This window comes from Alosa pseudoharengus, unplaced genomic scaffold (assembly GCF_046254945.1).
Source record: "Alosa pseudoharengus isolate Yale_2024_CS ecotype anadromous, Long Island Sound unplaced genomic scaffold, YU_APseudo_1.1 YU_APseudo_1.1_scf_19, whole genome shotgun sequence".
NCBI lineage: Eukaryota > Metazoa > Chordata > Actinopteri > Clupeiformes > Clupeidae > Alosa > Alosa pseudoharengus.
Window position 1 is genome coordinate 23,761,388 of NW_027468657.1, and position 14,179 is coordinate 23,775,566.

At 43.8% G+C, this 14,179-nt stretch overlaps 2 protein-coding genes across 2 annotated transcripts in view; both read right to left on the bottom strand.

Moving 5' to 3' along the window:
* Nucleotides 1-3,285, bottom strand: part of LOC143133162 (transmembrane protein 182-like) — a 9,844-nt gene extending 6,559 nt beyond the window's left edge. Inside the window, exon 1 of the mRNA XM_076292932.1 lies at nucleotides 3,019-3,285. Within this exon, the coding sequence (XP_076149047.1) occupies nucleotides 3,019-3,285 (267 nt within the window). The remainder of the gene's footprint in view (nucleotides 1-3,018) is intronic.
* Nucleotides 3,286-5,533: 2,248 nt separating this feature from the next.
* LOC143132896 (sodium/hydrogen exchanger 2-like) overlaps nucleotides 5,534-14,179 on the bottom strand; it is a 36,323-nt gene continuing 27,677 nt past the window's right edge. Inside the window, exons 6-15 of the mRNA XM_076292720.1 lie at nucleotides 13,562-13,812; nucleotides 12,076-12,293; nucleotides 10,293-10,489; nucleotides 9,779-9,871; nucleotides 9,073-9,143; nucleotides 8,125-8,271; nucleotides 7,908-7,998; nucleotides 7,163-7,294; nucleotides 6,556-6,619; nucleotides 5,534-5,715 (exon numbers count right to left, since the gene is read on the bottom strand). Coding sequence (XP_076148835.1) covers nucleotides 5,534-5,715; nucleotides 6,556-6,619; nucleotides 7,163-7,294; nucleotides 7,908-7,998; nucleotides 8,125-8,271; nucleotides 9,073-9,143; nucleotides 9,779-9,871; nucleotides 10,293-10,489; nucleotides 12,076-12,293; nucleotides 13,562-13,812 — 1,446 coding nt within the window. The remainder of the gene's footprint in view (nucleotides 5,716-6,555; nucleotides 6,620-7,162; nucleotides 7,295-7,907; nucleotides 7,999-8,124; nucleotides 8,272-9,072; nucleotides 9,144-9,778; nucleotides 9,872-10,292; nucleotides 10,490-12,075; nucleotides 12,294-13,561; nucleotides 13,813-14,179) is intronic.

Sequence of the window (14,179 nt, forward strand, 5' to 3'; positions counted from 1 at the left end):
TTAACTTAAGCACACCATGTCATTTGTGTCATCTTTCAAGCTGTGCTATCACTTAAATAAAGCTGTCAGTGGCACTGCGCTGAGGCAGAGGACGGGTCGGGTCCTGATAGACTGACACTGCTAGGATCATGTGTGAAGCCGTCGGTAAGTTACTGGTAGACTGACACTGCTAGGATCATGTGTGAAGCCGTCGGTAAGTTACTGGTAGACTGACACTGCTAGGATCACGTGTGAAGCCGTCGGTAAGTTACTGGTAGACTGACACTGCTAGGATCACGTGTGAAGCCGTCGGTAAGTTACTGGTAGACTGACACTGCTAGGATCACGTGTGAAGCCGTCGGTAAGTTACTGGTAGACTGACACTGCTAGTATCACGTGTGAAGCCGTCGGTAAGTTACTGGTAGACTGACACTGCTAGGATCACGTGTGAAGCCGTCGGTAAGTTACTGAGCTGTAATTACAGGGCACTGATCTATTCACCAGTCTGGCCATAAGAAAGTGGGTCACAGGCCCATAAGGCGTTGTGGAGGGCGGACGTGTGTGTGTGGTTGGGGGAAGTTGTCTGCGAATACACACACATGCACTTTCTCTCACTATGGTGTGTGATTTGATTTGTGAATGTAGGTAGTGTATCTCTCCCCATGTGTCTGTAAATAAAAGAGAGAGACAGTCTAAGTTACTAAGTTAGACAGATAATATAAAAGTTACTCCCCTGCTGTCATTTTATGGTGAGTGCATGTGTGTAGTGTATGTGTGTTTTTCTGTAGTTGTTCATACAGCCTAATCAATACCCCAGTAAACATGGCCCCACTAGTGTTGAGTCTTGTATAGTGCCTGCCTGGCACTGTCTTCTCTGCATGTACACAGAAGTTTACTCACTGAAATTGCAGGACATTATTTCATAACTGACATGTTGGTCACAAACATGGTCAGATTGGCACTTTTAGATTTAATAATATGGCAGGAGTACTGTATCTGAGCAGCAACAGCAAGTCTAACAGTGCTCAGATACACCCATAGGAATGCTAGCTAGTTCACCCACAGGAATGCTTGATTTAGAGCGCTGCCGCTAACAATTAGCATGGTTGGCTGGCCGTGGTGTGGGTCCTGGGACGCCTACTGTGGAGATGGCGTGTGAGTGATGTGTGAGAGGGTAAGTTTAGCGTTACAGTGCTCATGACAGCAGCGACTGGGAGATTTGTTTGCATGTACCTCGTCTCCGGATACCATCCAAATGCCCCCTGAGAGATTCAGATTGCCCTGATTGGCTAACATTGAGACAGGCTTTTCTGTGGCTATGTCCTGAGTCTGACTCTCTAAATAAGAAGTATCTGCCTCACAGTGAGATGTGAGTGAGTGCATTCTGCGTATGTGTGTGTGTGTATGTGTGCAATGTGCATTGGTTTGTGTATTTGTGTGTGTCTCTGTGTGTGTTGGTGTCACCCACCATTTGGATCTGCAGGAGTCATTAGGGTCTACCATCTGCAACCTGGCTGACATACTTTGCTTGCGGCCTACACCTTCTTTCTCTCTCTCTCTCTCTCTCTCTCTCTCTCTCTCTCTTTCTCTCTCTCTCTCTCTTTCTCTCTCTCTTAGTCTGTCAGTCGCCCACTGTGGGTAAGTCTCTTTAGATCACTCAAACATCCCTGGTTGTCTATGTTTATTTGTGTCATTGTGTTTGTCTGTGTCAGTGAGTTTATTCTCTGCATGTCAATGTGTATGCTGTGTGGTTGTGTGTGTGTGTGTATGTGATGTGAGGGCAGAGAGGCATTTGTTGATGTGAGAGGAAGAGGGACTTCTGCTCCTGTAACTCTGCTCCTGCCTGTCTCTCTGCAGTTGTCGTTAGCTCTGCCAGCTGTCTCAGAGCTCCACGTCTGTCATCAACACACACACACACACACACACACACACACACACACACACACACACACACACACACACACACACACACACACATACCCATACACCCACACACTGTTCCACAGGGAATGTCAACAGCTCTGAGCCCTAAATCCAAAAGGAGTGAGAGTGCACTCCTTACTGACAAATCCCAGCTCTTCAAAGGCAGAAGGCCATGCCAGTTTCCTCCCAGTTCAGATAGAACAATGACTACAAAGTAAAAAAAAACATCTACAGTATTAGTCCTAATATCCCATAGAAAACCATAGAACTGTTCATGTTATTATAAATGAAGCCAAAATACCAATCTTGGTTAGGGATTCCCTTCCACAACTGCCCACCCTCCTCTGTGATGTTGCCAATAGCAACCTAACATTCAGCTGTCTCACCTCAAATGTCCAGCAGTCAGTAGAGGGGGGGAGAGGTTGTGAATAAATTTTTGATGGGATAGTCACAGATTTATTTACAGATTTATCTTGCCTTTCTATCAGAGAGCTGTAGTGTTGGGCACAGATAGGCCTACTCTATCTTGGTATGTGTGTCTGTGACATGCATAGTTTCATTGTCACTTTCAACCAGACTGTCCACTGTGATGTTTCAAATCCATCTGCTTAAAGTGATGTTCTGAAACAGTGCTTTGCTTTATAAAAAGCTGAAACACACTACAGACAATCAAGTTCATTTGGACTGACGTTTTTGGATTGGCACCACTTATTAAGAGGTTTTCTGTATCTTTCAACTAAACAGGCCTAAACAACGACACAAGTGCTCTGTTGTTACAGTGCAAAGACAGCTTAAATGTGTAGTGTGTTGCGTGAGAGGGGGCTCAGAAGACCGGACCCCTGACAGTGCCGAGGGCCCCACTCGCGTGCCGGCCTGAGCACCAATGTAGCCACGCCGCACTGTCCCCGAATACCTGGTGTACTGTTACAGCTTATGACATAAATACAGGCAAAATAGACCATGACAGAGCTAAGAAGGCTTTTCTGACCAACTTTCACTCAAACTACCACAGCTAAAAAAATATTGCTAAGAGTTGTTTTTGGACATGTTCTTTTTCTCAAAAGCTAAGAGAGGATTACAGAAACGAACTCTTTGGAGTTTAAGGGGCTCTCTCACCTCAGAGATGTTGGTCCTAGTGGCGTTGGCGACGAGGACAGTGGGGGCAGTGGCGGCATCGGTGGTGTTAGGTGGTGTTGTTGTTGTTGTTGTTGTTGTTGTTGCTGCTGTTGTTGTTGTTGTAGTCCCCGGCAATGTGGGGTAGTGGCCGCTGCCACAGTCGTCGCTCGCCAGGAGCCAGTAATCCGTGCCGAAAGCCACGAGGAAGCAGAGCACCCCCAGCCCCCCCACGATGCCCCCGACCAAGGCAGCCACCCCGGTCTTCATGCTGTCGGATTAGGGAGTAGTAGCCGTGGGAGAGTGGTGTACAACACGAGAAAGCTGGGAAGGTTGAGGAGGGGCTGGAAGCATGGGGATGAGTGCAGGGGAGTAGAGAGGGGGGAAAGTGTGTGTGAGGTGGTGGTGGTGGTGGTAGGGGGGGGGGGGGGCAGCAGGGGTGGCATCTATTTTAGGACGCAGAGTAAGCAGAGGACTGTGAGGCCGTGGTGTGAGTTACTCAGGGTGAAGCACATACACACACACACACACACACTCTATCTATCTCTCTCTCTCTCACACACACACCAACACAGAGAGAATATACAGGCCGACAGTCTGCACTCAAATGCATGGCTTACGTGAGTAGCTTGGCTTTTGTGTTTTCTTATGCCCTGAACTTCAGACTGGACAACACACTTTCAGAGTCCACTGGATCTTAGTACCTCTGAAGCCTTTGGCATTATGGGATGTCTCCCGCCCCCCCTGCCTCTCTGTGTTTATTTATCCGGTCCATTTAGCTCCTCTGTGTCACTCCTGGAGGGGACTCAGAAAATAAATTAGACTGGAGATGCCAAGCACACACTCATACTCTCCCGCATTCTTTCACCTCTGGGGCACCAAGGCCGGGAAGTGACAGACTTAAGATGAAAGTGTTTTGGGCTGGCATCTATTTAAAGTATAAGTAGACAATGCTAAATACTCCCATTTATAGTTAACAAAAAACTCTAAAGGAATATGTCTCGCCAAATCTTCAATACACGTTGTTTGAGAAAACTGAATTATTATTGCACTTTTTTATTTAAAGGTCATGAAGTTGAAAACAATGCAATAATTCTTGAGCGAATATTTTACTGACTACATGCTGGAGGGAAGGTATACACAAACAGAGCTATTACATCTTTTGTGCCAAGGAGCATCCAGTTGTTAAATAGGTTGAATTGAGACAGGTTGATACCATCCTAAAGCATGCATACACACTTTTTTAAAATTGTATGTTTTTTGGATTTGTTTGTCATTCTATGTATCAATGTGTGAGTCTGTATAAGTGCTATTCTATGTATCAATGTGTGAGTCTGTATAAGTGTTGTCTAGCTCTGTGTAACTTATGGCTCCCAAATGCAAGACAAACTCCCCCTTGGGGCAATAAAGGTTTCATTCATTCATTTACTCCTCCTTTTAATCTCTAAAATAAACAAAAAATGGCAGACCAGTTGGAGCCTAAACCCTGACATACAACTGCATCTTGGGAAATTATGGCTTATTTTTATTAACTACTCCAATAAATACTTTCTATTTCTGATTAAGGACCTGTCCACCACCCACAGACAGATGAATGTTATCTTGCTTTAAATTAGTTGAGAATGCTGTTTAATTTCATGTACCTATTTCTTCTCTAACATCAACACTTTTAAGCGCTGAATTCAGACAGTACCTATCTTTTGAGTTTAGCTTTACTGAATAAAGTAAAAAAATATTAAAGTAAAATATTGTTACAGTATTATACAGTCGTGGAAATAGAAACATGCTCTGATATACAATGTGTAACAATGGGAACCTCATGCTGTATTTCTAATTGAATGGGTAATGCGCAACAATCTTTGCTTCAAATGACGCAAACTCTCAAACTGACCTAACAAATCTTCAAGACACTTTGATCAATATCCAATATGTCCATCATACACTGATATGAGAACATTGCCGTTTTACTATTCCAGTGCCCAGCTCCTGTCAGATACACCATCAGTGCATAGGGTAGGGACCCACTGGTCTACACCAACTGCAGCTCAACATTGCCTCCTGCTGACAGAATTTATGTTTGGGAATAATACAAGAACACTTCTCATAACTTTGTCAGTCATTTTAATGAAATCTAATTTAGCCTTTAAAATTACCCCTCATCCCTCACCCCCTCCCACCCAAAGCCAGTGCATTCACAAAGGCACAATTCACATATTTAACCATCTTCCTTCCGTCTTGAGTGAAACATTTCGAGTCAGTCACAATCGTTTGAACATTTCGCCAAGAAGGCATTTTATATACAGACCTTTCTTATAAAACATGCAATAAAAGAATGCAGGAAAGAATCTTATATACAGACTTCTCCTCAAACATCGACAAAAGTTCATCCAGACACTACCAGCCACTGAAACCTATGTTTTTTTTTTTCTGTGTGTGTGTGTGTGTGTGTGTGTGTGTGTGTGTGTGTGTGTGTGTGTGTCTTCTTTCTTATGTGTCCTTTTCTTTGGCGACCTTGTTGCTATTTGTCTCTCTCGTTCTCCAGGATGAAGCTGAGTTTCTTGGGCACTTTGCAGGCGCTGGTGGTGGAGCTGCGGGCCAGGGAAGAACCAGGAGCCGGAGCAGCACCAGGGGCGGAGTCGGCATCTGTATGCCCATCGCGAGGCAGCTCTCCGGGGCCGTTGTGGCTGAGCAGGGCCCCTTCTAGATCCGGAAAGGATGGAGAGACGCACACTAAGGTAGGGCAATTAGGGATCAGATATGAAAATAGTTATGGAGCAAGGGGCAAGTCAGTGTATAAGTACAATGGACAATATTTAAGTATACTGAACATAGTAAAAACTTTGGTATGTTGAATATAGTAAAATGATTGGTCATAGAATCGTAGGAAATATATTAGTTGTAGCAAATATATTCACCAAGCATGTAAGATATAAGAAAATGTATTAATTATACAAATTTAATAAGAATATTAGAGAATGTTGATGATATAGACAAGAAAACATTTCATACACACTAGACACAATAAATAATTATCAAATCATTAAACAAAAGCAGGGTACGCACTACGCACATCCAAATAAAAATCAAAAGATAGATCTGCACAATGTTTGATGCTCCCATAAAATGATCGAATCACTAATACATTGCAGAGATATGAAATATTTGTCCCGCTTCCGGGCCATTATTAATCATTTTGAACCTCTGATGTAAATGATTCTGATGAAGTGACTTTCCCTCAATACCAAATAGGGTCATTTCTGAGAGGGGATCATTCTATTTCTCTCTGTGTTCTCATTCTTACAGAATGTTCAAACATGTTTGGTTGGTTTACTTTATGTGTGTGTGTGTTTGTGTTTGTGTTTGTGTGTGTGTGTGTATGGAATGGCACAGCTGCTCAATCTACTCAGTCATCACTAAGCAAGTGCATCTAATACATACTGTATCTTATCATCCGTGTACACATACAGTCCATCACAGCACACACGCTCACACACACACACACACACACATTTATAACAACACTATAATTCCACCACCTACCTGTTGACCTGGAGAGACATCTGTGGCCATCTCTGTATGTCTCATGTTCATATTCATGTTCGTACTGTAAAGCACACAAGCGCACACACACGCACACACACACACACACACACATACATGTATATATAAACAAAATCACACCTAAATGGACCAGCTCATATACACAAATGAATGTGTGTCAGTAGTGTGACCAAAAAATTAAGGATCATACAATGTACACATATTTATTTTTTTATTTCTGTGGTAAAGTGTTTTATTATTTGTGATATAGCAACCAAAAGCTTTATTATGCATTATATGCGAAGCTTTGGGTCTGAAGGTAGGGTGAGGCTGAAAGAAACCTCGTTGTCTGGGTATGTGTGTGTGTGTACATGTATGTGTGTGTGTGTGTATGTGTGTGTGTGTGTGTGTGTGTGTGTGTGTGTGTGTGTGAGTGTGTGTGCATGTACATGTGTGTGAGTGTGTGTGCGTGTGTGTGTGTGTGTGTGTGTGTGTGTGAGAGTGTGTGTGCATGTACATGTGTGTGAGTGTGTGTGCGTGTGTGTGTGTGTGTGTGTGTGCGTGTGTGTGTGCGTGTGTGTGTGTGTGTGTGTGTGTGTGTTTATACCTGAGTTGAAAGGGTGTGAGAAAGGTAGAGTGTCTGGTCTCCCAGGCTTTGAGGTTTGCACAAGGAGTGGTGTGATGTGTTGTCCATAAAGAATTCTGGAGACAGCTCGTGTCTGCTATAAGCCATCATATGCTGAGGAAACACATGGAAAGATACATTTAGCCACTTACGGCCAAGAAAGGAACATACAAAGGCCTTAAATGCACATGCATTTGCACACCCTGAAGAAGGCTGCTTGTGCCGCTACGCGTGGGTTGCTTCTCCTTATGTTTTTAAACGTTCTATGATGAATTAGCCAGTTAAATAAAGCTTTTTATATTTTTTTGAAGAAGAGTGCCTTGGACCCCCTTTTTTTCTATTTGCACATGCATTTTACTTGTGGAGTAACGGACCATAGTTGATCAGTGCTGTTACTTTTGTTAATAACTGTTAATAATTCCCTAAGGGTACGTTCAGACTTAGCGTCTTTTTCTGACAAAAGAAGTTATGCAGACCGCTTTTTCAGTATGAAAAAAAATCTGCCAGCGTTCTTGTTCCAAAAAGCAGTCGGAAGCGTTTTTTCTTAAGTGACTAACGTTACGTGTGGATTCAAAAAAAAAATGGGGTTGGCTATTGCTTTTGGTATGTTATGGTAAAGTTGTGAAGGAGTGACATTTCTGCACCCAGCATTGTACAGTAAGTCATTGCTAAAAAACAAAACTCAAATCCTAACATGTGTCCTAATCACACACGCACACACACTCACCCTTTTGTTGAAGTCATACAGATTTGTGGTGAGAATCCTCCTGATGCTGTCCATCTCCTCTGGCAGCAAAACCCGGCTCTGAGTAGTTTCCCTGTGCCCCACACACACACACACACACACAGAAATATTAATATTATTTAACATGTTTTGGGTGGGGGGGGGGGGGGGGGTGAGAGTGTGTGTTGAGTGCCTCGGTGTGTGCTGGTGTGTTGCTCACATCACACACTCCTCGTCTTTCCTCATCTCCTCTCTCTTCTGGTCACGACGCTGAAGTTTCTGGTAGAGCCTCACCAGGCTAGACTTGGGCTGCTTGTCCTGACGGACCAGGAACTTACGCAGGTACCTGTTGTTGAACTGGTCAAACCTCAAAAAAAAAAAAGAAATCATACATTTTAGTGCTTTGAGGAAGAGTGGAAAAGCACTAAATAATTGCAGTCCATTTACCACAGATATACTGTAAAGGCAGTAAAGGCTACTCTTTACCTAATTACATAATGTTAAGAGCATTCACTCTGTAAAACATTTTGTTCAAGCAATTCCCTGAAAAACAAAAAAACCATTACAATCATGAATAGCAGTTATTAACAACTTTACATTTTTTGTACGCGTCAGTTTTACAGTTAGTTGTAAAAGTTTGCCTACAGATTTAATAAGTCTAGGGCTGCCCCCTTGTGGTCATCTGAAGTAATTACATGAGAACCTGAGGCTTCAGTGAGATTAGAACGGTGGCATCAGATCGCCCAATCAGGTCATGAGTGAGACAATAAGCTGCTTCCAGGCTCAGATTAGGCCGTGTAGGGATCCATTAAATGCCGTAATAGACAAAGATGTGTCTCTGCAGCACTAATTCCTGTCCCTAGAGAGCAGTGTGTTCATAGAAAGGCGCGACGAGAGAGAAAAGAGAGAAGCCTGTTTGTTTTACAGATCTCCCATCCCCTGACAATAATCCTGTGATAGAATCACATAGATCCAGAGCCTGAAGGGCAATTCTCTGCATTCAATTACTCATCATGAAAGGAAAGGGAAATTTTTTCTTGGTATGTGAAGCTAGCCTGGATGTCTTTGTCAACTGTGAAAACCTTTTATCTCAGATGCTATAAGAGACTGTGATTTAACAAAGCTAACAATCTTGTAACGGCGTGTGAGCGGCTCTTTGAGCTCTTACTTGTCTTTCCAGTGGTGCTGACCGGTGTAGCCGACAACTTCCTCAATCCCAGTCATCAGGTGGTCCAAAACCTACGAGAAACAGAGAACAGAAAATAAAACAGAAAGTGTGTTTGGTTATGTATGTGTGTATGTGTTTGCAGGACAGAGGCAAAGTGTCTAAAACAACCTAAAACTGTGTAATAAGTCACTAACCAGCTCACATATAGACAGACAGCATACAGTACATAAAAAACATAAACATATAATATTGCATTGTCAGTGTGCTGTATATTCAGTGTAAATGTGGTGTGGGTTATGGGGGTGTGGTGTAGGGATATGAGGGTGTGGGTTATGGGGGTGGGGGTGTGGTGTAGGGATATGAGGGTGTGGGTTATGGGGGTGTGGTGTAGGGATATGAGGGTGTGGGTTATGGGGGTGTGGTGTAGGGATATGAGGGTGTGGGTTATGGGGGTGTGGTGTAGGTATGGGTTCGGACAAATATTTTGAAATGATACTCGGGTTCAGACACATCGGAACGAAATGCATTGGACGTTTTATGGGGGTGTGGTGTGGGGGTATGGGGTGTGGTGTGGGGTGTGGGTATGTGGGTGTGGTGTGGGGGTATTGGGTGTGGGTATGTGGGTGTGGTGTGGGGGTATGGGGTGTGGGTATGTGGGTGTGGGTGTGGGGGTATGGGGTGTGGGTATGTGGGTGTGGTCACTCACTCTGCAGTGTATCTCCTCCCCCAGTGAGGGAAGATCTAGATCACTCCTCTTCCTCACCTCCAGCAGTTCCACAAGAGGCTTAATAGTCATACCCTAATACACACACACACACACACACACATACACACACACACACACGCAGGGATAGAAAGAGGGAGAGAGAGTGGAGGGGGCATGCATGCATACGCACACACACACACATGCACAAATGGACAATCAGATTACCCAAAGATACAACCTCAACAAATCCACACACACACACACACACACACAGGCACGTACAAATGCACAATCAGATTACCTAAAGACACACCCTCTCTAATTTCCAAAACAGACTCTCTTCCTCACTCACACGCAGGTATGCACGTCTGTTAACACTAGGCAACGCACAATCAGATTATCTCCCTGCTGGCTGAGATGTAGTTTTAAGCATATAATAATAGCCTCTCTCCCTATGAATGCCTTTGAATGCAACTGAAATGGTCCGAATGAAGAAAACGTGAAAATGGTTCACCAGCACAAACACGGTGAAGAGGATGACGGTGATGGTGGTTGTTATGAGAAGCTTCTTCATGGGAAAGTCGTCCATGAGGAACACCAGAGAGAAACAGATTGCCCCTCGCAGGCCACCGTAGGCGATGATGAACTGGTCCCTGAACGTCACAGTGTTGCGGCGCACCTTGTTGATCACGGCTGTCAGGAGCAGCACACCTGAAATAGAGAAGGGCAGGTGAGAAAGAAGACAACAGTTTTCAAAAGCCTTGACAATGTACGGTACTGTACAAACTCAGTGAGCACAACCTGGAGAAACAAACACAGACCTGGCTCCCTAGAGAGGCCAAGTTGTGCCCTCTCTGCAACTACAGTGCAGTTGAAACAGAGCTCCATTTCCTCACTGAGTGCTGGCATTATACAGACGTCAGAAACAGCACTAGGAAATGCAAAATATGTATCAGCATGTAATGTCATCAAATTATATTACATTAATGTAACATCATCAAAGAAGATAAAAAAAAAAAATTATCATCAAAAATTAATTATCATCACTATGACTTTTTTTCAAATGCGTTGGCAATTTTGTAAACTGAACAGTCATACCTATTAGGCACATTAGACAGGTATGACTGAGGCAGAGAGAGTGAAACATGAGGAACATGCAAAAACATTTTTTTTTGCATGTATAATATATAACAGAGACAACAAAGTGGGAAAGTTTTCTGATTAGGTAATACAGTTTTCTGATTAGGTAATACAGTCACACTGTGTGTGTACTGCTGGCTACTGGATTTCACAGCACAAGAAAGCCCCTGAGCTATTTCTCTGTTTAGTGACTATGTCCATATTAGCTCTGAGGATGTAGAGGGGCAATTCCACACAAAACTGTCACGTCCTAAATGCCATGGTATTTGTATGATGCGAATGAGTATGTGAAAAGTTTTTCATGTAAGTTCTACAACCAAGAAGAGTGAATGCTCAAATTTCAAGTAATCATCATTCACATCATACCATACCATGTCATTGTGTTGGTGTTATGGACGTGACAGTTTGCGTGGAATTGCCCAGACAGCTGTGTTGGTATGGGGGTGCATATCTGTAAATAATACTATTCTCATGTACTTTACGTCTGGTTAGAAACTGTGTTCTATAGGCTTTGCACATGTCAGGGTTCCCACTGTAAGTGAAATGTTATTTTCCTGACAAAATAACCTGAATTTCCATGACCTAGCTTTATTATACCTACCTTTACTATATAATGAAGTGTACAATACCGACAAAAGATTTCAGAACAGTCATGTGGCGTTTTACTTTTTTAGAGTGGGAGATGAATAAATGGGCATTGAATAAACTAAGTTGGGCTTACCACAACTACTCAAGCAAGCAGTAAAGCTAATAACCAGATATACACCAATTCTGAGTGGAAATATATTTGTATTAATGTATTTTGCCATGTACATTTTAAACTGCTCACTGATATTCCATGACTTTGCCCCCAAATGATAAAATTCCCTAACTTTCCATGTCTTGAATAGACTTTCCAAAATTCCAGAAATTCCAGGACCCTTGGGAGCCCTGGCATGTACTCTGTACAATGACTGGATCTAAATACAATTGTAACAAAATTCAATGAATTCACACACACACACAGTTCTGTGTAAGAATGTGAGAAGGCAAGAACACTGAGAAGTGTGGAGGCACGTAGAGGACAAAGAAACAGGGGACCAGTAACAGCGGGGAGAAGATAAGAGCTGGGACGCGTCCAGTCAGAGAAGGAACTTGCCACCGGCCCTCTTACACACCCACAGCGCGCCAGGCCAGGCAGAGGAAGAGCGTGCCGGTGACGAAGGGCCAGTTCCACATGTGCTTGTCCTGGATGGTGGACACGCCGAGGAAGATGAAGATGAGCGTCTCGCTCACGCTGCTCCACATCTTCAGGAAGTACTTGATGGTCGTGTGCGACTTCTCTGAGATGTTGGCCTCCACGTACTGCTTCATGCTCACCGCGCAAGACATGATACTGCACATGCAAAGGCACAGAAGAACAAGACACAACAATTTCCCTTTAGTCTTTCTATTCTTATAATGACCGTTAGATAGGTTACTTTATACAGTACATCCACAAAGTGAAATGTTAAAGGAGAAATCCGGCGAGTTTTTTTCATATAGATCTCCATTTCTCGAGGTCACCTCTCCGTTTCTCGAGGTCACAGTTGACCACAATCGGTTTTACCTAGCTCGAGTTGCAACAGCCAGCAGCTACAGAGCTACACTCTGGGGGCATGTCCGTGAGCTCCCATTTACATGCCCACAAAGTGTAGCGCTGTAGCTGCCTGGCTGCATTAGCTGCTGGCTGTAGCAACTTAAGCTAGGTAAAACCGATTGTTTTTTGTACCGACAGAATTTGGTGACCTCAAGAAGCAGAGATCTATGTGAAAACTCGCCGGATTTCTCCTTTAAGTATTACAGCAGCAATTGGCATAGGTCTTACAAATACACATAACTTACACACACACACACACACACACACACACAAATAGACACAAGGTACAATTAAACTCTGTATTAATATTGTAGGTTGCCTATCACTCAACAATCTCAAAAGAAGTGCAAGCCAGCAGCTAATGCAGCCAGGCAGATACAGCGCTACACTTTGTGGGCATGTAAATGGGCATGAAAACCAACATTTATATATCCTACTAAATTATTTTGGGGGGCTTTTATGCCTTCAATTTGACAGGACAGCAAAGAGAGTGACATGAAGCGACGGGAGAAAGAGATGGGGTGGGATGACCCGGCCTGGACACAAACCCGGGTCCCCGTGGGCACGCAGACCTGAATAGGGCCGGTGGTAACATAGCATAGTGGTTAAGGAGCTCGGCTAGCATGTAGTAGCCTGAAAAGTTGTGGGTTCAATTCCCAGCTTCCACCGCTTACCGCCCTTGAGCAAGACTCTTAAGTTGCTCCGATGACAAGTAGTCCCTTTTGTTTGTAAAGCAATGGCAAAATAAACTATTCTATTCTATTCTATTATAATGGAATTGACATATGTAAGTCATTTTGGATGAAAAGTGTCTGCTAAATGATTAAATGTGATTAAATGTGATGAATATGGCACGGGTGACGCAAACAGCTGGGCCACAGCGCCCCCTGGGTTTACACATTCTTAAAGAAAACTACACTGAGGAAGAAAGGGAAATTGTTTCCTGCATTTAACTAAATCTTTCCCTATCATCCACAACAATTGCTCAACCACACACATCGCCAAGGCAGCCAACCATAACTCACGCCATGATTCCGGAGATGTGCAGCATCTCGGAGGTGAGGTAGGACAGGTAGCTGAAGAGGAAGACGAAGAGCGGCGCGATGACTTGTGCGCGGGCAGTGAAGCGGGTGACCAGCGCCGCCACCAGGCCGAAGAAGACGCCCACCACCACGCCGCCTGCGCCCACCAGCAGCACCTGGAAGGCCCCCACCAGCACGTCCATGCTGCTCAGAGACGGCATGCGCAGGAACGACTCAAACAGCTTATACGTCACCTGGGAGAGGAGGAGTGGACGTCAAGGGAGAAGATATAAGAACTGAGACATCAGGGGTCAGATGAGGGGTCCATTTCTGTGATCAAAATGATGAAGGAATGATACTAGTCCACACACACACACACATAACTTAAACTGCTCAGGTCCTTCAAAAAATGCACATTCCAATCAGAGCAGGTTAGCAAACCATTTTCTTTGGATCAACCCACATCTCACCTGCTGAAGCAAATTTTTTGTCTACATTAATCTCAATGGAATATATGCCCTCAGCCTTCCAGTGGAGCATCAGCTGTACAGTACACAGACTTGGTTGGGTGTTGCATCTAGTGAATGGGCATGTCATAATGCTGATATATGCGTGTGTCAA